This window comes from Leucopleurus acutus, assembly GCF_964270905.1.
Source record: "Leucopleurus acutus genome assembly, chromosome: 11".
NCBI lineage: Eukaryota > Metazoa > Chordata > Mammalia > Artiodactyla > Delphinidae > Leucopleurus > Leucopleurus acutus.
This window is the reverse complement of record NC_139152.1, coordinates 1,888,131-1,911,556: the sequence shown is the minus strand read 5'-3', so window position 1 is coordinate 1,911,556 and position 23,426 is coordinate 1,888,131. Positions and strand designations below refer to the sequence as shown.

Genomic DNA, 23,426 nt, shown 5'->3' with positions numbered 1-23,426 from the left:
TGTTCTCTTCCCAGTTCCCTCACCAGCCCCTGTGCCCCAAACACACCTGCTCCCGTGGGTTCGTTGAGGGTTAGGGTGAGAAGAGGCATTTGAAGAGTTGAGTTCAGTGCCAGGCAGAGAAGATTCTTGGTAACCGAGTGTTCACTGTGACTCTGATTGTAACTGTTGTCGTTATCAGGAGAAGGAAGAGGGAGGAAAGAGCTAATGGTCACACACTCACACACACACACACACACACACACACACACACACACACACACACACACACTGTGGCTGTATTTGGTTGTCTGCCGTGTACACACTGTCCAGCTCTGAGAGGCAGGAAGTGGGCTGCATGGTGTGGGCTGAACCTGGGAGAAGCAGACAGTCCAGCTGGGGAGACGGAGTCCGCTCCTGGGAGGCAGTGAAAGGAGAATCTAAGACAGAATGGAATGAGCTGGCAAAGCAGGCAGGGGCGACATCTGCTTCGGGAAGCTGGGGACAGGAGAGCAGCCCTGGGGAGGCCGCAAGGTCAGAAGACAGACTCCAAGTACAGGCAGGAGTTACCTCCCCAAGTTGGATACTCCTGGGCGACACTTGCCTCACCCCCGCCCCCGGAAAGAGCTCTTCCTCGATGTCTGAATATCTTGGCGCCCCAGAAAATCCTCGGTTCAAAATGAAAGTAGTAGAAACATGACAATCCTGGTGAATGTGCATCAGCTCTCGGTCTGTGCCGGACAGCCTGACCCCAGTGCTCGCCTGCGTCTGACCTGTAAATCTTCACCATCACCTATAAGAGAGGGTGCTGCTATCATTAGTCCCATTTTCCAGATGAGAAGACTGAGGGAGTTCAGTCGCTTGCCCAGGGTCGCCAAGCTGCTCAGGGGCGAAGCTGGGACCACAAGGCTCTGTGCCCCGACCATGACCGTGGGCTGCAGGGCTGATGGCTAAACCCTCTTGTCTGTCTCCAGAGACAAGACGTAAAGGATTTTGACTGACTCTGCTTTGCTCCTCCTGGGTCAGCCAAAGCTATTTTTAATTTGGAGTTTCAGGTGCCTCTTAAGTAATTCTCAAAAGTCCACATGCTTGGGGCTTTGTCTGTTTTCTCAATTCCTATAGAAAAGAATTTTGCTCCCAGACATTCTCATGGCATCTTGAAGAGACTTCACATTCATTCTGTTTCTAATCAACAATTTATCTATTTCTAATCTGAAACTATTGCCAGGAAGCCATTTTTAAGTCTGTCTTTATCAGCGAGCTTCCTGAAGCCCCTCCACAAGAAGGATTAGTGGCATTTTCGGATCTCCATAAAATCCGTAAACAGAAGAATTTCATGGTCTAATTGGAAGTTACTTTGGCAAAGGCCATCATCTTCCTGTTTTCCAGTCTCCAAACTGTCTGGGGGCTTTTGGAAGACAGCAAAGAGTCCAGGTGTGGGGGAGTCCCAGGCCCCCTCCTGAACCTGGTCTCCAATACACTCCAGTGGCCAGAAAGTGCCTAAAATAGGGGCTGGGGGGTGGGCGTACTGGTCCCCTGAGACAGGTCAGCCTGGTCCTGCCATCAAACAAGTCTGTTTCTCCCTCCTCTTTTAAAATCTCTTGGAGGAAACTTTGCGCCATCCCGCTACTGTTTTTAACAGCGTTTTCTGGACCAGTGACTGTGGTTCTCAGACCTAGATGACCTTCTCAGGAGAGCTCATTAAGGACCCATCACTCTAGAGATTTCAGCCAGCAGCTCCTGGGGAGCTCCAAGCCAGTGGCCCAATGACCTCACTTTGAGAAACTCTGGCCTGATTTTCTGCCGCTGCCCTTTGTCCTCTTTCTTGTCTAAAAATAGGAAGCTTCATGTATCATTGGAAACTTGATTCTTCCCTCTCCACTCTCTCCTCTAGACAGTAGCCCCGACCCGGTGAAGACGGTGTTTCTGATGGCTCTGGACTGAGAAAACTCATAATGATAAAGACCTAATAAGAGTCCGGCAAAGTTTTTAAATTGATTTTAATTGTATTAATTCCTACACACCTGACCACATTTGAGGCTCTTTATTTAGAGTGCTAGGATCCGTGGAGCCCCTCCTGTAGTTCCAGGCTGCCCTCCTCCCACCCAGGGCCTGTGGTCTAAGGGCCGGGAACACCGATCTAGACCGTGGTTCTCAGCCATGACCTCATGACCCTTCAGTATGTCCAGAGCAGCTCGACAGTGTGTGGCAGGTCACTTGCTATTGCTAAGAGCTAAAATACCAAAATCTGTGAATGGTTTCTTTTTTTTTTTTGCGGAACGCGGGCCTCTCACTGCCGTGGCCTCTCCCGTTGCGGAGCACAGGCTCCGGACGCGCAGGCTCAGCGGCCATGGCTCACGGGCCCAGGCGCTCCGCGGCACGTGGGATCCTCCCAAACCGGGGCACGAACCCGCGTCCCCTGCATCGGCAGGCGGACTCTCAACCACTGCGCCACCGGGGAAGCCCCAAATGGTTTCTTTTTTACATAGCAAATACAAGTACATTCAGTATTGCTCTTGTAACACCCTCACTCTTGGTCACTTGCGTTCCTGAAGGCTTTAGTGAACAAGCAAGAGCCGGGTGGGTTCACAGCTGATCCGTGGCCCCTGCGGGAAGAGAAGCCGCTGGTTTATGATGACAGTGAGTTGCTAGCCTGCTTACATTCTTGTGGCACTTTGTCAAAATCTGAGCGTGCCTCAGGGAGTGTACAGCGTGTAGGCATATCCACCATCCTGTGCGTCTCATTTTTATATAAAAAGACTGGGAACCCTGCGCCAGGCTGTCCGCTGATCGCTGAGTATTCACAGTGCTATGGGTGGGGAACTGCAGGGTGAGAAGGTCCGGGCACCTCTGGGAGAAGAACAGAGAGGCACGCACGCGGCCGAGACCTGTGTCGTCTTTGTGTAAATGACTGCGGGCCTTCCAGCTGCGTGACGGATGGGGCTCTTTCTCCTGCTTTGGGGCTCTCTGGGGCTCTAAATGTTGCCCGTTTCAACTTCTAGTTTGCTGTTTGTCAGGCCAGCCTGACCTTCACTCTATGAGGAGGAAGAGCTTCAGTTTGCTTAGATCTGGGTGTGGCCCCGAGGTACTAATTACGTCTCATTTTTTATACAGTTGGTCTTCACCTGCAGCACAGCCCCTCCAGCCCTTGCTGTTTTCCCTCTTAAACCCTAAATGCTTCTCTTTCTTCCACCGCTCTTCCCCCGCAGCTCCCTTCGCCGTCCCTGAGGTGTGAGCTCAGACTGACTCAGCACAGACAGACTCACTGGGGAATCGTGACCACACGGGGGCCCACAGCCCCGAGGTGTGAGCCTTTTGCAAATCCTCCAGACTCTGAGCTCTCCATGTAACTGCCGGTCTGGCCACGAGCATCAGACCCTCCCGGCCCCCTTCTCGGGGCCCCAGGGAGGCTCTGAGCTCCTCACGGGCCACTATTATAAAGGTAAATTTGGCGTCCGCCCAGTTGCTGGCCCGGGCCTATGGAGAAGGCAGCTCAGACGCTAGAGCCCGCGGGCCGGCCGTCAGCGAGGAAGATGCTTATTCTCGGGGCTTAAGGAGACAGGGGAGGACGACGTCTGGCTCCCTGTCTCACCCCGACACAACCACAGGGCCGACTGGGGACTCTGAGAGGCTCACAGGAGCCCCGCCTAAATCCCACGGTCGAGGTCAGGACACCCTGCCAGTCGTGATCAGCTCACATCCCCCAGGGGGGTTATGTCCCCAGTGTGACCGAGGCCTCTGACGCAAACAGGGAAGACAAGGCCTTGGAGTGTGTTGCCCAGGTGGGGTTTGGCTCGAGAGTGACGGACATAAACTGTGCATCCGGCCCGGGACAGAGGCAGGGTGGGGACCAGCAAGATCTCAGCCGGCAGGTTCGGCCCGGGGTGGGCAGGACACGCTGCTGGGGAAGAATGATTCCGAGCCACGGGAGGGATGAAGAGAGACCATGACCCGAGGGGGATCCGGCAGGGGAGGCGAGTCTCTTGAGCGGCCTGTGCTTCAGGGGCTGAGACCCCCAGTGCTGGAGGGTTCTTCTGTGCACGTGGGCGCGCGCGGGCATCATTCTGAAGAGGCGGGGCTTGGCTTTTCTCAGTTTCTCTACAAGGTTCAAGACCTTGAGTCCTTTGTTCTGCTGGTGCCCACTTTTCTCCAAAGCGCCTTCTTTTTTGGCATGAGTGTGTGTATTTCAGTCTTAATCAATTAGGATGAAAGCCCCCTTCGACGGTGCATATGCCCTCCACCCTCCAGTTCACCACCCACCAACCTTCCTGGAGGGAGAGGGACCCTGGGACACGGGGCCACAGCGGTCACAGACATCAGGAGCAGACTGGCATCGAGAAGGACAGAGGTGCAGGGCCTTCCCATCGCCCTGCCTGGAGGCTGCCACCTGGCACCTACAAGCCTCTTTGGTATCAGTGTTGAGGAGAACAGACCCTATTCCCTGCCATCTGCCATGGTGAGCCGGGCCCCAGATCCCAGCCGTCTCCTCTGAGCTCCGCAGTATCCCCACAGCAATCCCCGTGTCGGTCTTCCAGGGAGTGCACATAGGGATGGAGGGCCTTCCGTCCAGCGGGGGGGGTCCCTCGTGACGCCAGGCCACTGGCACCAGCTCTGCTCGGTATTGCTCCAGAGGCGCAGAGCACAGGTGGCAGGCCACACACGGGGGCCTCCACCCTGCCCTGCTGCACGGGAAGCAACAGGAGGCTGAATGCATGCAGCGCCCACAGCCACGACCTGGTGCAAGGGCAGCATCTCCTCAGCCCAGGTGTGTCCGTGAGCAGGTGTCAGGCACTGGGGCGCCGTCTGGCTCGTGAACCAAGGCTGGCAGGTGCCCTCAGGCCTGCGGCCGCTTGTTCTGAGCCCCCGGCGGGGACGCTCTCCCCAGGAGAGACTCATGTTCACACTGCTCTCTGAAATCCTACCCAAGCGTCTAGAAGCCACAGCGACCCTACTTCCTGTGTAGCAAACTGAGGCATCATAGGCTTTTTTCTTTTTTCCTTGTTTTGAATCAAGGCATACAGTTGATCCTTGAACAACAGGGGTTTGAACTGCGAGGGTTCACTTCCATGCAGATTTTTCCTCACTGCAGGTCTACACAGTCCGAGGTTGGTTGGATTCGAGGACACGGGCGGGCGAGGTATTCTCGGATTTTCAACCGCCGAGGGTCGGTGCCCTAAGCGCTGTGTTGTTCAGGGGTCCACTGTAATTGACCTATAACATGATACTCGTTTCAGGCGAACAACGTAATGTTTCCATATGTGTATACATTAGGAAACGATCACCACAGTCAAGTTACCATCCGTCACCACACACGATTTTTCTTTTCTTGTGATGAGAACACTTTAAGCTCTATTCTCTTGGCCACTTTCCAGGGTAAACTCCAGTGTCGCTGACTGTGGTCGCCGTGCCGCGCCTCACATCCCCAGGACTTGTTTGTTTTGTAACTGGAGGTTTGTAGCTTTTGACCCCTGCACCCAGTTCGCCCACCTCCCCCCCACCCCACGCCTCTGGGGACCAGTCTGTCCTCCTGACACATAATAGTGTGACGAGTGGTCTGGTAGCCACGGGATCAGAAGTGACGTTGCGGGGAGGGCGAGAGCCATTCCTCACCTTTGAGCAAAGTGGGTTTGACTCCGGTGGGTGTGAGACCCGCCCCCAGCCCTGCTCCACACACACGGGGTCTGTGTCCCCTTGCCTTCCCTCCATTAAGTACAAAGGTGTCATGTTGAAGATCTGTTCCTTCATCCAGCAGAACACTCCCAGGGCACCTCCTCTGGCTGTGCTCCCAGCACAAGCCCTGCTCTCTGGACCGTCCCCCCGGGGGGGATGAGCATGTAAAATGCAGGCTGGGGACAGGGTGGCTGCCAGGAGGGCGTTGCGCAGGCCCTGGGGGCCTGAAGGAGTGAGCCCTGCAGACCCCAGGGCCGGGCCGGCTGGTGGGGGGCATGCAGGCGGGACAGTGGGGGGCCGGGCTGCAGCCTCGCAGCGGGTAGCAGGGGAGGTGCCGTCCACAGGGTCTGCGGGGCCTCGGGCGGGGCCTTGGAGAGCGTCCTGCTGCCCGGCCGAGGAGGGGTCGGGGTCACAGGGCGCCGGGAGTTGTCCCGTTGTCGGGGATTCTGAGAGTAGGAACATGGCCAGGGGTGTCCGCCGCGTTTCTCACCGTTATTGTGCCCTTGCCCTCTGTGATTACGGAGTAATCCATGGAGAGATATCGGGGCCTGTGAACACCCTGCTCTCCAGAGACCTTCCACCCGTGACGGTCTGTACCTGAATCACTGACTCGTTCTGTCATTCGTTCGTTCATTCATTCATTCCTGCTGTCCGTTTGACACCGTCTGTAAAGCAAACCCCTCTCTCCTTTAACGTCAGTGGATTCGATTTTTTTCCGTGTATTATAACTTATTACTGTCGCTGAGAGCACCGGCGGCAGTGCGTTCGCGGCTCCTCGCCTGGGCAGGAGCGGGGTGCGGGGAGCAGCTGCAGGGGGCGGGGGCAGGACGGGGGAGACGCCCGCCTGGGTGGCAGGTGCCAGAGGGGCTGTAGCCCGGCTCCGAGGACGGGGTTGCGGCTGTGGGTGTGAGGCCACCTGGAGGGCGACCCCAAGGGTCTGGGCTCGAGCCAGAGACGGCGGCTGTGCGTCACCGCGACGGCGTGATGGCGGCGCAGGCCACGGGGCTCGGTCAGGCCAGCGGCTCGTGCTGGGAGCCCCCCATCGACTGAGAGACGGCCGCGCACCCCTCGGGACATGGGAACAGGAGGAAAGCCTTCCGACCCGAGGCTCGGACCCTGTAGGCGGCTCAGTAGGCCTCCTCCGCCCAGCGTCCCCAGAGGGTCTCCACCACCCCCATGACGGGCGACACAGCCGTGCTCCGTCCAGGCCCTCAGTCCAGGCCCGCGGGCCGCACCCCGCCCCGGGCAGATCCCCTCCCGCACGGTGACTTTCTCCCTCGGGTCTGGGGCCTCCTGGGCCGGCGCCCCTGGGCCCGTGGCCGGCAGACAGCCTGAACCTCAGCGCTGGGCTGGTCTATTTCCCTCACATCCACGGGCCTCGGGAAAACTAAGGAACCAACTTCTGTGGCCATGAAGACTTTCCCAGAATATTCTGTGCACTGTAGGGTCTGTGTGACCTTAACCCCCAGGCAGACACCGTCCACCCCCCCAGTACAGCGGGACGTTCCCGTTACAGATACGCGCCGGAGTTTCGGTTCCTAAATACCGGCTTGCCGACGGGGGCTGGGTGCTCGCACAGCAGTGATTCGTGGTTCCGAGCGAGGCCTGGGAATCGGCATTTAGAAAATGGTTTCCGACCCCCCCACCCCCGGCATGTCATCTCCAGACAGGTTTGGGAGCTTTCAGTGTAAGAGGGGAGGGCGTCCTAGCCCCCAGAGGTTCTCTAACTCCTTGCTTAAACAGAACGATTAGTACAATCTCTAGCCGACCGGGGCCAGGCAGCCCGTCACACACGCCAGGTTGCACAGAATCTATTCGAGGACAGAGATGCAGGGGATGAAAGGAGAACCTCTGGCCTCTGCCCTCAAGAGCTGAAGCCTGTTTGGGTGAGACAAGGCTGTCACAAATGTGGAACAGGTAAGAGCCTTTCTAGAGCAGATACAAATCGATGTATATTAACATTCCGCGAACAGAGGGTGTGTGGCTGGCAGGCAGGGTAGAGGCAGAGCCCGGCTGAGTCTGGAGCACGAGAGACTCCAGGTTGGGGAGACGCTCATGTTTACACCCAAACTGTTGGCCCATCTGCTTCTGTCACTTATGGAGCCGTTCCCCGGAGAGAGGTGCCCGGGTTGGGGTGCAGCGCCAAGCTGCAGCGGGGCGTGGTTTGCAAGGCATTGTCTCGAGCGGCAGAAACGATTCCCTGTCTGCCTTGGTGAAAAGCCGGGAACATCTAAGTGGAGGAGATCAAGGTCGTGACCTGGAAGGCAGCTGGGTGGGTTAGCGCTGCAGGGAAGTGAGACGCACTTGGCCAGCTGGGCGCGTGTCCCTTTGGCTGCAGTGCGTTCCTCACCCTGAACAGACCCTGTCCCGGGTACCCAAGCCCCTTCCAGGGCCATTCGTGTCCCCCCACTTCCCCAAGAGAGGGCTTTTCCCCACCCGTCCCCACAGTGAAGGGCATCCGCGCTCACAGCGGAGAGAGGCAGGGCCCCTCCAGCCGCAGGCTGTCGCTGTGGACTGGGTGTGTTTGCTGCAGTCCAGGATCTCCCAAGCTGGCCTGCGTATCGGAATCCTCTGCGACCCTTGTTCAAAACAGATTTCTGGGCCCCAAACGACAGCTATTGAATCAGAATCTCCAGAAGACAGGCTTTTGAAACAAACCAGCTCTTTGGACTGGGTGAATTTGGGAAGCCTCAGTAAACCACACACCCCCTCTTACCCACGGGTGACCCAGGCCACCCTCACCCGTGGGTGACCCCATTCATGGCTGGACTGGGCTGAGGCCCGCATTCTGGAAAAAAAAATTTTTTTATGTGTTTTTTGGTTTAAAGATCAGTAGTGATAAGAATAATTACTAACCTTTATCACCTGTGTGCCGGGCACAATACCGGGGTCTTTTTTTTAAATGAAGAGCTGGAATTATATTTTTTCTAGTTTTACTGAGAAATAATTGACGTACATCGGTGTCTACGTTTAAGGTGTAGAGCATGATGGTGTGTCTTCTATACATTGTGGAACGATGGTGACAGTAGATTTAGTTAACATGTGTCATCTCGTAGAGACGTGTGGAAAAAGAAAAACATTATCCTTGTGACGAGAACGCTTGGCGTTTACTGTCCTAACAACTGTCACACGTAGCACACAGCAGTGGTGGCTACAGTCGTGCTGTGCGCTACCTTCCTCGTAGTTATCTATAACTGGAAGTTTGTACCTTTGACGCCCTCCCTTCTGTTCCCCCCACCATCCCCCGCCTCTAGTAACCGCAAATCTGATCTCCTTTTCTGTGAGTCTGGTGGGGGGTTTGGTTTGTTTGTGTCTGTTTTTGGACTTCTTTAGATTCCTCATATCAGGGAGGTCACGTGGTGTGTGTCTTTCTCTGTCTGACTTATTTCACTCAGCCTAATGCCCTCCAAGTCCTTCCACGCTGTTGCAAATGGCAAGGTTTTCTTCTTCTTTATGGCTGGATAATATCCCATTGCAGATAGCGCACACCACATTTTTCTTTCTCCGTTTCTCCGTTCATGGACACTTAGGTTGTTTCCGTGTCTTGGTCATTATGAATAATGCTATAGAGAACGTATCCTTTGGATATGTTCCCGGAAGTAGAATTGCTGGAGGGTATGGTAGCTCTATTTTTAATTATCTTGAGGAAACTTCATTCCGTTTTCCACAGCGGCTGCACCAACTTACATTCCCACCAGCAACGCACAAGGGTTCCCTTCTCTCCACATTCTCACCAACACTTGTTATCTCTTGTCTTTCTGATGATGGGCATTCTAACAGGTGTGAGGTGATAGCTCTTGGTTTTGATTAGCATTTCCCTAATGATTAGCGACGTTGAGCATCTTTTCACGTGTCTGTTGGCCGTTTGTATGTCTTCTTTGGAGAAATGTCTACTCGGGGGTGGTTTTTTTAAGTATTTATTTTTATTTGGTTGCGCTGGGTCTTAGATACGGCATGCGAACTCTTAGTTGTGGCATCCACGTGGGACCTAGTTCCCTGACCAGGGCTCGAACCCGGGCCCCCTGCATTGGGAGCATGGAGTCTTAACCACCGCACCAGCAGGGAAGTCCCTGTCTGTTTTTTTAATAGGATTATTTGGGGTGTTCTTTGTTTGTTTGTTTGTTTCGCTATTGAGTTGCATGAATTAGTTATATATTTTGGATTTTAATCTCTTATCAGATATATGGTTTGCAAGTGTTTTTTTCCCATTTTTTAGGTCGTCTTTTCACTTTGTTGATGGTTTCCTTTGCTGTGCAGAAGCTTTTTAGCTTGATGGAGTCCCACTTGTTTATTTTTTATTTGGTTGCCGTTGGGGGGAGTGGCTTTTTAAAAACTGTTATCGCATGTAATCCTCCCAGTAACATAATGAAGCGTGTGCTACCGCTGCCCCTATTTTTTCAGACTGTGGGGCGCAGAAAGAAGGGAGGTTAAGCAACTCGCCCAAAGACACGTGCAGAGCTCGGTCGGAGCCAGACTCCCGACCCGGGGCCCCTGAATTAACTCAACACGCTCTAATTGTGAGCTGGCCAGCCAGGTCCCACCAGCACGCTGCCCCAAGGACAGGGCCAGGAGGAGGGCGTTGCAGCCGGTCCCAGAGCCCCTGGTGGGGGGGGCAGGGGGGCAAGAGGATGGAGGCTCACCCCGCCCCCCGTCCCCAGGTACTGGAACTCCCTGAGCAACCTGGTGGCGTCCCTGCTGAACTCTGTGCGCTCCATCGCCTCCCTGCTTCTGCTGCTGTTTCTTTTCATCATCATCTTCTCCCTCCTGGGCATGCAGCTCTTCGGGGGGAAGTTCAACTTTGATGAGATGCAGACCCGGAGGAGCACGTTCGATAACTTCCCCCAGTCCCTCCTCACCGTGTTTCAGGTATGGACTCCTCTCTGCCGGGACTGTGCTCTGGGGGGAGGGCCAGGGGCCCGGGGCGGGGGAGGAAGGAGCTTCCCGCCCACTCCCACGGGGCAGCCAGAGCAGGTCGGCCACAGGAGCCCAGGACAGTCTGTAGCTCTCCTACCCCGACCCCCAGGAAATTGCTCTGTTGGATGGACCACTGGGGGAAAAAAAAGATCCAATTAAGCGGCTTAAAAACTGTTTCTTAACCGTGGAAACCTTTATGCAAATACATTCTACATGGAAGCCCAAAATATCAACAAAGGAAAGTGGACGGCCCTTGCTGGGGAGGGGAGGGGGACGGGACTCTCTCCTACCCTTCACGCTTGCCCCCAGGAAAATACGACTACCATTGAATTTGAGACTTCACGGATACGTGGGCTTAGGGCCAAGCTAAAGTAGCACTTAAGTTTAAAAGTAGATCGATTTACAGATTAAACTGGGTAATATGTGGATGTTGCCGGAATCTTAAGGATGGTACCCAGCGTCCTCACGTTTGGAGAGAAGCGGGGGACTGTGGCCCCTTAGTGAACGCTCCCCTTGACGACTTAACCCGAGGGTCAGCCACCGAGCACTGTCCCTGGGGTAGGAGGTGTTCTGCCAAGGAAGCTCTCTTAGTCAATCAGATGATGTGTGCCGGTGGCCACGCACTCCGTCTAAGGAGAGGGCTGGACTTGCGGGGGTCACAGTTCAGAGCCCTGGGAGGAGAACGGGGGGCAGGAGGCGGGGGAGGAAGAGACAGATGTGAGACGTTTGTGTCTCGCAGGGGGCTGGGCAGGGGAGTTTCGGGTTTGCTGCTGGTCTAACGCTGTGTCCCTTATTGGTGGGACTGTGTCATTCAGATCCTGACCGGGGAGGACTGGAATTCGGTGATGTATGATGGGATCATGGCTTATGGCGGCCCCTCTTTTCCAGGGATGTTAGTCTGTATTTACTTCATCATCCTCTTCATCTGTGGAAATTGTATCCTTTGCTCCTGCCTCCCCCCACCCCGCCCCCACTGCCCCAGCTCTCAGCCTACAGCTCGATGCCAATAGGTGTGCCCCGCAGGTCCTGACTTTGGGGGAAGCCAGGGCCCTCCCCCCAGGGGAAGCAGGGAAGGGCAGGCTTGGGAGAATATGTCCAGCCCAGACCACCTCAGCGGTGCAGGTGTCTGGGTGGGAGCCCGGAGCCTGGGGCCGGGGGGAACGCGAGTCGTCCCCCAGCCTCCAATTCCAGGAGCGCATCCTCGCTGCGGTCCAGGCGAGCGGCCCCCCCGCCCGGTGTTGTGCTTGCAACCACTCACCCGATGTGTGCGCTGGCTGCCCAGCCCAGGTCCCCTGCCTGGGGAGGACAGAGTCTCCGCCCCAGAAGTGACGTTCACCTGTCGCCCTGCTCTCGGGCCAGGGTCCCTCGCTCTGAAGCCACTCTGCGGGATGTTAGCCGCAGGCAGAGTGGATGGGCCACGGGCAGGATCCCGGGTCCCAGGCTGCTGGCATCCCCTTCCCGTCCTGTCCCTGCGGGTGTGTGCACAGGGGCTCGGAAAGTAAATCACAGAAGATCTGGACACAGAGGCCAGTGGGCGGCCTCGGGCACACCCAGGGCTGCACCTAGAGTCCTGGGAACAGGGTGGAAATAGCAGTGCCTCCGACCTAACGGGCCGGGTGAGGCCGAACAGGACGGTGCACGCCCAGCCCCTGTCCTTGCAGGGCCGCAGCCCTCGCTCCCCGTGTGAGCCGGAGCCTCCCGGGGCCTGGGGTGGAAGGTGGACCTGACCAGCGTTAACCTCTCGTCTGGACGGGCTCTGATCCGGTTCTCTGACCCACAGTGCCTGCGTCCGAGTCTGGGGTTGGGGGAGAAGAAAGGGCAAACTCCGCTCCAGTTAGGAGCTCGGTGGACCCTCCCAGGGCCTCTGTCTGAACAGGGTCACAGCGGGAGGGGCAGGGCGAGCGGGCACCTCCTGGCAGCGGTAATGGCCACTCTGCACCCTGTCCCGCTGCAGCGCTGCTTACGGTGTCAGTCACGGGCGGTCATCTCAAAACCGGCAGTTAAAGAGCGAGGCCCGGCTGCCGGCCACCCCGCCCCCGGCCCCAGCCTGCCAGCGGGCCTGCTCTCGACCCCTCAGAAAACCCCAGGAAGCTAGTGGGGTGATGGGGCTCAGAGCCCCTCCCCGGATGGAGCTCTGCCCCCGCGTGTCCTGCCCCCTCCCGCCCCCCTGCCCATCCACAACCCCAAGTCCAAGGGTCATTTTCTTTAAGAATGGGCACAAACAGATATCCTACTGAATGTGTTCTTGGCCATTGCCGTGGACAACCTGGCTGACGCCGAGAGCCTCACCTCTGCCCAGAAGGAGGAGGAAGAAGAGAAGGAGAGGAAGAAGCTGGCCAGGTAACCGCCAGCTTCCGCGGCCCAGCCTGGGGTGCCGCTCCCCCCTGCCTGGCCGTCCCTCCTGGAAGGGGGCTGGTTGGGGGCTCTCTGTGTGCGTTGAGCTCTCCCCTAATTCCTGGGCATTGCTCTAAGCGGGGACCACCGTGAATTACATCTCTGGGAAGGTGTTGCCCCACCTGTCCAGGAAGGTGGCGGGTTCTCTGTTGAGAAGGGAGGTCATGAGAGGCGGTAGGGGTGGGGGAAGGGCGGGGGGCAGCCGCTCATGGGAGAGGCCCAGCTCCGGCTGAGGAGCCACGAGAAGACAAGCCAGGGCCCCACTCTGTCTTCGTCCTTGTCTACGTGGACTGTCACGGGCCACACCTCTGCTGAGTACTGAGCGGGGTTCTCCAGGACCCTTCCTCTGGGTTAGACGGGGACTGAGCCTCTGAGAAGCTGGACTCTTCAACTGAATGCCGGACAGAGCCGGGTGGGGACAGAGTCGGGATGAGACAGAGCTGGGCAAGGACAGAGCCAGGATGGGACAGAGCCGGGCGGGGACAGAGCTGGGATGGGACAGAGCCGGGATGGGACAGAGCCAGGATGGGACAGAGCCAGGATGGGACAGAGCCGGGCGAGGACAGAGCCGGGATGGGACAGAGCCGGGATGGGACAGAGCCGGGATGGGACAGAGCCAGGATGGGACAGAGCTGGGCGGGGACAGAGTTGGGCAAGGCCCAGCGCCCCTGTGATTGAGCCGCATGGCATGGGCCCCAACAGACCACAGGGCAGCTCCCTATCAATCTGGTCACATCCCTTTCTTCTCCCTCCTGCTGACCGGCCAGGACTGCCAGCCCAGAGAAGAGACAAGAGGTGGTGGAGAAGCCGGCCGTGGAGGAGACCAAGGAGGAGAAAATCGAGCTGAAATCCATCACTGCGGATGGAGAGTCCCCCCCTGCCACCAAGGTGAGGGGCTGAGGCCCGGGGAGGAGGACACGGTCCTCCTGGGCCAGACACCAGGGGAAGCGGGGGAAGAAGGGGCTGGGGAGGGTGGACAGCAGAGCTGGGCGCAGAGAGAAGGAAGGCCAGCCTTCTGCTGGTGTCCTGAGGGATGTGTGCAGAGGAAAAAGGATGTGTTTCTGAGTCGACAGCTCAGCCTAGACTAGGGGCGATTTCAAGGCTACCAGAAGCCTGTAAAGCTGTGGACCTTGTCTCACTGGACCCTCCTTCTCTCCTTGGGTGCCTAGATCAACATGGACGACCTCCAGCCCAACGAGAATGAGGACAAGAGTTCCTACCCCAACCTGGAAACCACAGGTACTAGCCCACAGCCTGGCCTGGGGGCGGGGGGATCTGGGGTGGACACCCAACTGTAAAGCCACGTGCTGGCCCCAGCTCCCCCGGCGCGGCTGCAGCGCTGCCAATTACCCTCTGGAGGTCGGGGTGCTTCGCTCCTTGTTTCCTCGTAATGACAACAGAAGACTGAGTGCATCGTGTGGGAGCGGTGCCTTTGGGTCTTTTGGAAGCTGGATTGCGTATACATTTAAGGTTTATTATAGCCTAAGCCTATGTTGTAAAATCATTATGAAGTTACATAACTTATTAGGATAACGTATGTCATGGCATCTTGCTCCCTTAATAATAAACCCCAAATCTGTCCTGTCCTCACCCGGAAGGCGGTGCTGAGCACAGCGTGGCCGCCGCCGCTCGCTGCTCTGCAGGACGTGTTCGGAGCTCCGCCGTCTGGTCCATAAACTGGCAGGCAGGCCCCCTGGGGAGGGTTTCAGGACAGGAGCCCATCAGCCCCCCTCAGGAGCCACTTCCCTGCATCAGGAAACCACACCCTGTGTGAGCCCTGACCTGCCCTCCTCCTACAGAGAATTGCAGATGTTATCACGAGCTTCAAGCTCAAAGTCACGACACACCGTCAAGGCACCGTGGGTCTCGCTGACACCCCTCCCCGCACAGGTTGGGCTGTGTCGGGTCACAGCCCTGTTGGGAGCCTGAAAACCTTCTGCGTTCGTGACCGCGTCCAGCCTCCTTTTCCCTTTCCCTCCGCAGTCTGTCTGCTGGGAAGGAGGATTTGGCTTCCTGGGGCTCGGACAGAAAGGAGGGCGGAAGGGTGTCCGTGTGCCGGGCACCAAACCTTTTGAAGCCTTCAAGCCCTTCTGGGCGGAAACTATTACAGAATTTCAAAGACAGACCAGAAATATCCAGCGAATGCAGCGGGCGGGTCTTGCCTTGATCCTAAATGAGCAAATAAACTTTCCGATGACATTTTTGAGGCAATGTGGGGAAGTTGAATACGGACGGGGAGCCAGCTGATTTGGGGTAGGTTTTGTTAATCGCGGGACCCCCTGCAGGAGGCGCCTGTTTCTAGTCCCCGCAAAGCAGCCCCGCTGCCCAGCGGTGGCCTTTCAGGCCTCCCTCCTGGTTCAACCTCCAAAGCTCGCCAGTTGGCTGGAGCCTCCCAGCTTCGTACACAGTACATTGTAGAAACATCACCTCACCCAGGAAGGAAAGCTCTGTGCCAAGATGGTGCCTTTATCTAATTGATTCATTTACTGGAGTGAACATACAGGTGTGCTTGAGAGTCACTGAGGGCTGAAAATTAATAAGTACCCACGAAAAGGCAATGTGATGACACCAGGGAATGTGCGGCTCAGCCCAGACGCTGTGGGAGAGGCCTGGGCCCTGCAGGGGCTCCAGGAGAGAGCAGTGCTGGGGGTGGGGCGGCGGGGGGTCGCGGAGCAGGTGGTCCCCACTGGGTCTGCAGTCGGGGAGTTGGAGAGGAAAGAAGTTACTTGGGGAACATCCTGTTTTCATGGCCACAGAGCTGGCCAAAACCAGGGGGACGTCCATGCATTGATTTAATAGCTGCTTATAAAGCACCTACTGTGTGCCGGGCCCTGGACCATGGGGACAGAGAAGGCCACTGCTCTCGGGGGCCCCCATTGTAGTGGGAGGCAGACAAGGAGCTAGAAAGCAAACCAACCAGAAAGGAAACATCAGGAAGATCATAAAACCAAGGGCCCTATTAGAGGTTCCAGGTGGGCGGGGCTGCCCTGGCTGCGTGGGCACTAGGGCCCCTTTGAGAATGTGACCTCTGGGCTGAAGCCTGGGTCAGAGGAACCAGGTGTGTGGAGATGACTGAGGGAAGAGCTTTCTAGGTGGAGGGACCGGCAAGCACAGTCGCACCTGTGTGCAGTGGGGCCCGAGCAGGCAGAGGGCCGGGGGCGGGGCAGGGGGCGGGGCAGGAGCAGGTGGGACGGCCCCCAAGGCCGCGCAGAGGGATGGGTCCCAGCTGATGCGGGGGGACCACAGGAGGTTCTCAGCCCACGTCTGCCTTTCCTTGCAGAAGACTTGCTCTGGCTGTGGTGTAAAAGCAGTGGGACGGGGCAGTGGGGATACTCATGCAGCAGTCCAGGCAGGATGGTGGCAGCAGGGCAGGGGACCAGCTGGACACGTAGAGGGGGCGGCCCTTGGGGGTGTTTGGAGGCAGGGCCGGCTGGACAGAGAAGCTGGAGAGGCGGGAGGGCGAAGGGTGGCTCTGAGGGCCGAGTTGAGCCAGTTAAGAGATGGTAACGGCACAGGGAGTGCGTCCCAGCCTTGCTCTGCAGGTTGGCCTTTTAGGGCGGCCGGACTCTGGGGCTACATGGAGGTCTGGATGCTCCTTGACGGCAAAGCCATGGCTTTGCGTCCAGTGCGCTGTGGGCCCGAGGTGTCAGAAACAGTATTTTGACTTGAACCGGCCATGAGCAGAATCACAGCGGTGAGCGTGGGGCCCCGGGCGGCCGGGCCCGAGGGTGGGCATTAGCTCTGCCTGCCGCGTTTCTCCTGCTGAGTTCTGGAAGCGCCGTCTGAAAAGCGGCCGGGCCTTGCTGTCCCCGCTTCTGTGGGCGCTGTGAGAGCTGCGATGAGAAAACAGCACCAAGGCGTTCCACGGGCATCGGGCGTCTGGGCGGTTGGCTGCCCACCCCAGAAGGAGCTCTACCTGACTTCCCCTAATCCGTCACCTCTCTCCTCATGCGTCGTACGTGCAAAGCATCACGTGCTGGCAACCTTCTGCCCCTTTACAAGTTTGGTTTGTCCTTCCGCAGTAGTTTCCTCTTAAACGTTGCTTGCAGGACGAAAGAGTACACACGATTCTCCATGAGGACCTTAGAGGCACACAAACATGACGAACGTGTTTTTCTATGAACACAGATGATTAAATAAGCACTCAATTACCTGTTCTCAGATATTCCTGAATAAGAAAGTGTTGGGTCATTTAGAGCAAAACTGGAAAGAGGGCAGAGCCAGGCGGGACCTGAGATCCTCCAGGTAAATCCCACGTACAGATGCCGTGGTGTAAGCCCACTCTGGCTTCACTGATTTTGCTTTCATAGGAGACCTTGCCAAGGTTAGTTAGGAAGCTTCAAGCCCCTCCTGGACACCATCTTCCATTGTGTGCCACTCTTCTGCTGAAAGTATCCATTGCCTGCCGGTCAGCTCTAATTACTTGCGGGAGGGAATCTGATCTGTGCCTGTGACCTGCTGGTCCTCCAGAGAAGCCTTGGGTCCTTGGTTGTCTCCTGCTTGATAAAGAACCGCTGTCTGTGCCAGGCTCTTTTGCTCCGCCCCACCTGGCTTCGTGGTAACCGGGAGGGAGCACAGACCTGTGGCTGGTCCACGAGGTCCACCGCCCAGAGCCATCTCTCCCGGACCTTCTGCACAGTCCCCTTCCTCATAAAGCCAGTGTTGTTAAATCATCCCCAGGAAATGAGGCTTCCCCGTGCCGGGGGGTTTCTCTCTGCAGGGCTTTCAGCACATGAAGAGATGGAACCAGGTACATTTAAAGTCACGCACCCGAGGCGTTTTTGTCCCAAGTGCCAGGTGGGTGTGGGAGGCCGGAGGTGCTGCTGGGATTCACAGGAAGGTCCTTCCTGGGCGCAGGGACTCAGGAAGGCCAGGTGAAGGTGCTGTCTGAGCCGGGGGTGCCCACAGCTCTGCAGAGGGGCTGACGGGCAGGTCAAGCAGGGAGAGAGCTGAGCCACCTTCATGGAGCCCCCGGACACGGGCTTCAACAACAGAACTTCATCCTCTCACGGTTCTGGAGCCTGGAAGCCAGACAGCGAGATGCCAGCAGGGCCGAGCTCCCTCCAGCGGCTCTGGGGAGAGTCCCCACTCTGCCGGCCAATGCAGTCCCTTCGAGCTCCTCAGCTGTTGCAGCCTCAGCCCCATCTCTGCCTCCGTCCTTCTTCCCTGTGTCTCCTTACGAGGACAGCAGTCCCCGGAACGAGGGCCCACCCTCGTCCACTGTGACAGCATCATAGCTAATGACATCTGCAAAGGTGCATTTTCCAAAATAAGGTCACGTGCTCACTTCGGCAGCACAAATACTAAAAATTGGAACGATACAGAGAAGATTAGTATGGCCCCTGCGCAAGGATGACACGCAAATTCGTGAAGTGGTCCATATTTAAAAAATAAAATAAGGTCACATCCCGTGGCTCCGGGTGGGCATGGATTTGGGGGGATGCTATTCAACCCACTACAGTAAGTGTTCAGAGAATAGTTTGATGTGAGTGGAAAGTCTGTCGGGAAGTAACAGGCAAAGAGCAGACAGACCGAGGAGGATGCTAGACACTAATTTATGGTCTTGGAGTGTCTACCGTGGGTGGAGATTGTAATAGCACCATTCTGAGGTACATACGTGCTATTATCCCATCTCACAGATGGGGAAACTGAGGCACAGAGACACTAACTTAAACAGCCAGAAAGAAACAGAGCCAAGATTTGGATCAAGGCATGCTCCTAACTTCCATTCCCTTCTAAACATTTTTAAGTACCTTGGACAAGAACAGGATATGCAGTTTCCTTCCATGGCCAGTGAGCTTGTGTGCCTGTGGTCCACATTCAGTGTGGCCGCTGGCCTGGAGAACAAAGTGCTTCTGTAACTGGTGTCAGCGTCTGGACCTTTGGACGGAGGGCCTGTTACGGCAGGATTACGGCCCGACTGCCCCTACAGCACAGTGTTTTCTTGTATTTTCAGGAATAGGGAGAATGTTGACTTTAAGCTCCTGGAACATTCAAGGATGGGGCTGTTTGCCGGGGTGTCAGGTCAACTGAGCCACGCCCTTTCCCTGCCTGCAGTCCAGAAGGGTGAGGACGCTTGGCAGTGCCCCCGTCTCACCTGGTCACCTGTCGCTAGTGCCTGACAACTAGGATGACCAACCACCCCGATTTGCAGGGGACTGAGGGTTTCCTGGGATGTGGGAACTTCCATTTAAAAACAAGGACAGGGGGGCTTCCCTGATGGCGCAGTGGTTGAGAATCTGCCTGCCAGTGCAGGGGACATGGGTTCGAGCCCTGGTCTGGGAAGATCCCACATGCCGCAGAGCAACTGGGCCCGTGAGCCACAACTACTGAGCCTGCGCGTCTGGAGCCTGTGCTCTGCAACAAGAGAGGCCACGACAGTGAGAGGCCCGCGCACCGCGATGAAGAGTGGCCCCCGCTTGGCACAACTAGAGAAAGCCCGCGCGCAGCAACGAAGACCCAACACAGCCAAAAATAAATAAATAAATAATTTTTTTAAATAAAAAAAATAAAAACAAGGACAGGTTTTGAGTTGGTCACCCTACTCTCAGCCCCCTCTCGTGTGCTGCCGGGGAGTCTTCCTGTAGCAGAGATGAGCTCCAGCCGTGCCCACGGGGAGAGAGCTGGGTGTCTTGGCTGGTCCAGAGATGTGGATGATGTCTGATTCCTGTCCGTAGGAGGGCATCTGGAAGGAAGCCGCACGGTGGTAAAAATAAGCTGGAGGGCTTCCCTGGTGGCTCAGTGACTGAGAGTCAGTCCGCCTGCCGATGCAGGGGACGCGGGTTCGTGCCCTGGTCCGGGAAGATCCCACATGCCGCGGAGGGGCTGGGCCCGTGAGCCATGGCCACTGAGCCTGCGCGTCCGGAGCCTGTGCTCCGCAACGGGAGAGGCCACAGCAGTGAGAGGCCCGCGTACCGCAAAATAAAATAAAATAAAATAAAAAAATAAGCGGGAGCCATGGAGCTGTTTAGAGCAGTGCTGTTTTCTTGCAGGAGACGAGGAGGAGGAGCCTGAGATGCCCGTGGGCCCCCGTCCCCGCCCCCTCTCTGAGCTGCACCTGAAGGAGAAGGCGGTGCCCATGCCAGAAGCCAGCGCCTTCTTCATCTTCAGCCCAAGCAACAGGTGTGTGCATGGGGCTTCGCTGTCTCTGTGACACAAGCCCGGCAGGTGTCAGCGCCCTCCAGCCTCTGGGTGGGGCTGGGACTCTTCCCAGCTCCCCGCAGCTTGTGTAAACAGGCACGGATTTAGGGAAGAGAGTCCTGGATTCTGAATCAGAAGACCTGGGTTTGCTTTTCTCTCCATTTTGTGAAATGTGTAAACTCTGTTTCTCTTCTGTTGGTGATTACATTTAACTTAACAAGGCCTAAAGTTGAACAGGATCCTAAACCTTCTCCTGCAAAGCAGAGTTAAAATAGTTAGACTGCTCGAACTCCTCCCAGACCTCCTACCTTACGTGCTGTGGCTGGTGAGTATTTTGGGCCCGACCTTTATTTCCCACACGACAAGTCGGACGTGAGTGCCTGTGGAGACAGTGTGTGTTTGGATTTACGTACCACTTACTATTTTTTTATCTGTTCCCCATTTTTTATGCATCTCAGTCCATTCCTCGGCAATCATTTTCTTTCCTCCTTAAAGTACATTCCTCAGGAGTTCTTTTATGGAAAATTCACTTGGCCTCTGTTTATCCGTAATCCTTTGCATTTCTTGTTCTTGAAAGGTAGTTTGGCTGTGTACACACTTTCAGGTTGACGGGTTTTAGCTTCAGCATGTTGGATGTGTTATTCCCCTGTGAAGTCGGAATGCCTACGATTGTTCCTTAGTCAGAATCTGCCCCTTGTCTCCAGCGGCTTTTAACATCCTCTGCTGTCTCTGGGGTTGCGCATGTTTACCGCCATGGATTTCTTTCCATTTATCCTGCTTGGAATATGTTCTGTTTCTAAGTCTATGGATTTATATTCTTGTCAGTTCTTGAACGACATTAAAGATTAGGAGAAGAATAGCTACTTCTTGGAAAGTTGAAGCATAGTCTCTCTACACACTGCCTCATCTTCCTTCTCTCCAGCTGGTCCAAGTAGACGCAAGTTAGACCTTCCCATTCTGTCCTTCCCAGCTCACACATTCACATCTTCATATCATTCATCTCCTAGTCTCTCGGTTGGAATTCTGGCTCATTTCTTCAGATATATCTTCCAATTTCTCAATTCTCTCTTCATCTCTATGTTACTGTGTAAACCAGTAACATCAGCATCAGCTTCTATCTTTTCACTTCAGACAGTTCCAGGTCTTGCTTGGTTTTCCAGCTCCATCTGTCTATGTCTGAGTGTCTTGTTGATTCATCATCTTTGTGGTCAAGTCCTTTATTCCATTAAACATTTCAAATATAGCTGTTCTAGAATGTGGATCTGATGTTTCCAACATACACAGTCTTTGGGGAGGGGCCGTGTAAGTCAGTTATTTGTAGTTTCTTCGATTCCCATCTCAGTGGCTTACGTTCTTGAGTGTTTAATGATCTTTGATTGTGACCCCAATACTTCGTCTTAATCAGCAAGATTCCCATGGACCTAAACTAGGACTTGGAAGCTTTCTTCCAGATGCTCCTTGACGGCATTGGCTCTGCCTAGGGGTCCCGGGCCCCTCTGCCCCACCTCCGACTGGCTCGAAGTTTCCTGACAGCTGTGCTGCCACTGGCCTCGTCAGGCGCCTCTGCCTGTCCCGGCTGCATGTCACACAGACCCCAGCTCAGTGGATTGGCTTGTTTGTTTGGGGAGGATCGCTGCAGACCCTTCCTAACTCTCGTGAAACCAGAATTGTCTCAAAAAACTTGTCCTTTCCAGAATTTGGTGCTCCTGCATCAGTAAGGTCTCTCAGAGCGTTTAGTCAACCACACGCCAGGAGCAGAAGCCTGACGGCCAGGTTCAAGCCCTGGCCACACACACACACACACACACACACACACACACACACACTGTGTCTGGGCAAGCCTGTCCTTCCTGGTGTCAGTGGTTTTTATCTATAAAATGAGGATGCTAATCACACCCTCCTCCCCTCCTACTGTCAAGATGAGACAGTATAAATGACACCCCCAGCGTCCGAGGATCCACCGTGAGCGCTCGGGGGTCAGATGCGTCGTTCGTTGTCATTGTGCCGAGGTGCGGGATTGACGTACTGCCACGGAAGCACGTCCCCTCGGAGTCTGGGCGCCCACGCTTCTGGGTGGCTCTGTTGCTCCCTGTACATAAACATATGAAGCAGATCTTACAGAGCCGTTATTTTTAATGATGGGAAAGACGTCCCCAAACGAAAGCCGGTGGGTGATGTCACAGCAGTATGTGAAATGTAGGGGTCCCCAAAGGTCTCAGGCGAAGCCCGAGGCCCTGTGGGTGGGCACACGGCGTGGCGGGCGGTGGCACTATTGCTCCGCCGCAGCGGGACGTCGCGGGGCTGAAGGAGCGGAGGCCCCGGCCCTGCGTGACGGCCCCTCCCACTCCCCTGCAGGTTCCGCCTCCAGTGCCACCGCATCGTCAACGACTCCATCTTCACCAACCTGATCCTCTTCTTCATCTTGCTCAGCAGCATCTCCCTGGCTGCCGAGGACCCCGTCCAGCACACCTCCTTCAGGAACCACGTAGGTACCTCGTCCCCTGCACCCTGCCCCCGCCACGTGGCCCCCAGCTTCTGTGGCTGCCCAACCCCATCGTTCAGTCCAGAGCCCAGCCCGCATCTCAGGGTCAGAGGCACAGCAGACATTTCCTTAAGAGACGAGAGCTGGGTGGAAACCCATCTTAGGACCGTTAGCCGGAGGAGACCACGGACCCAGCGCCCCAGGCCAGCCTGACAGGCCGCAGCAGACTCCGCGGCCCGCGGGTGTTCCCCGGGGGTCCACCTCCCTGGAACTGAGCGGTTTATACCTTGCCCCAAGGTGCACTGGCCCGTCCTGGCCGCCGGGGGGCAGTGGCAGACTGGTGCTCTGATGAGGCCTCCCTCGCATAGGAGGGCCTCAGTGACCCTCTGCAAAGTCTAAACTCAATTTGGAGACCACCCCAGGCTCCGGTGACCTACATCATAGGCCAGAGTAAGACCTGCCATATCTCGAAGCCTCGAAACTTTATCAAATCCCAACCAGGTGGGCACGAAGGGAGGAGTCCACCACCTGCCAAGCCAGCCGGTGGTCCTGCCACCTGCGTGGTCCAGAGCTTTCTTACTGGGAAAGGCGCTGGCCCTCGCTCTGATCCATCACCTGAGACGTAGTAGAGCATGAACCCCGGAGCCTGCCCCTAGCCTGGGGTGCACCTTCCGCACCCTGAAGGGCACAGCAGCGGCGTAGGGTCCCACGAACATGAGAGACTAGCTCGTCATGCCAATGCGAATTAAGCATTTTGCAATTTCATGCAGTGAAAAGCAAACCCCACGCTGTCCTTTTGACAAGCGTCCCAGCGGCCTGATTTGGGTTTGTAAGTAAACTGAATTCATGA

At 56.2% G+C, this 23,426-nt stretch overlaps 1 protein-coding gene across 2 annotated transcripts in view; it reads left to right on the top strand.

Annotated features, from left to right (window-relative positions):
* CACNA1C (calcium voltage-gated channel subunit alpha1 C) overlaps positions 1-23,426 on the top strand; it is a gene marked incomplete at both ends in the record, with an annotated part of 456,740 nt that overhangs the window by 364,929 nt on the left and 68,385 nt on the right. For both annotated transcript variants that reach the window (XM_082850933.1, XM_082850932.1), the window contains 7 exons: positions 10,305-10,512; positions 11,376-11,496; positions 12,786-12,900; positions 13,722-13,842; positions 14,124-14,193; positions 19,947-20,076; positions 22,450-22,579. In XM_082850933.1, the coding sequence (XP_082707059.1) occupies positions 10,305-10,512; positions 11,376-11,496; positions 12,786-12,900; positions 13,722-13,842; positions 14,124-14,193; positions 19,947-20,076; positions 22,450-22,579 (895 nt within the window). The remainder of the gene's footprint in view (positions 1-10,304; positions 10,513-11,375; positions 11,497-12,785; positions 12,901-13,721; positions 13,843-14,123; positions 14,194-19,946; positions 20,077-22,449; positions 22,580-23,426) is intronic.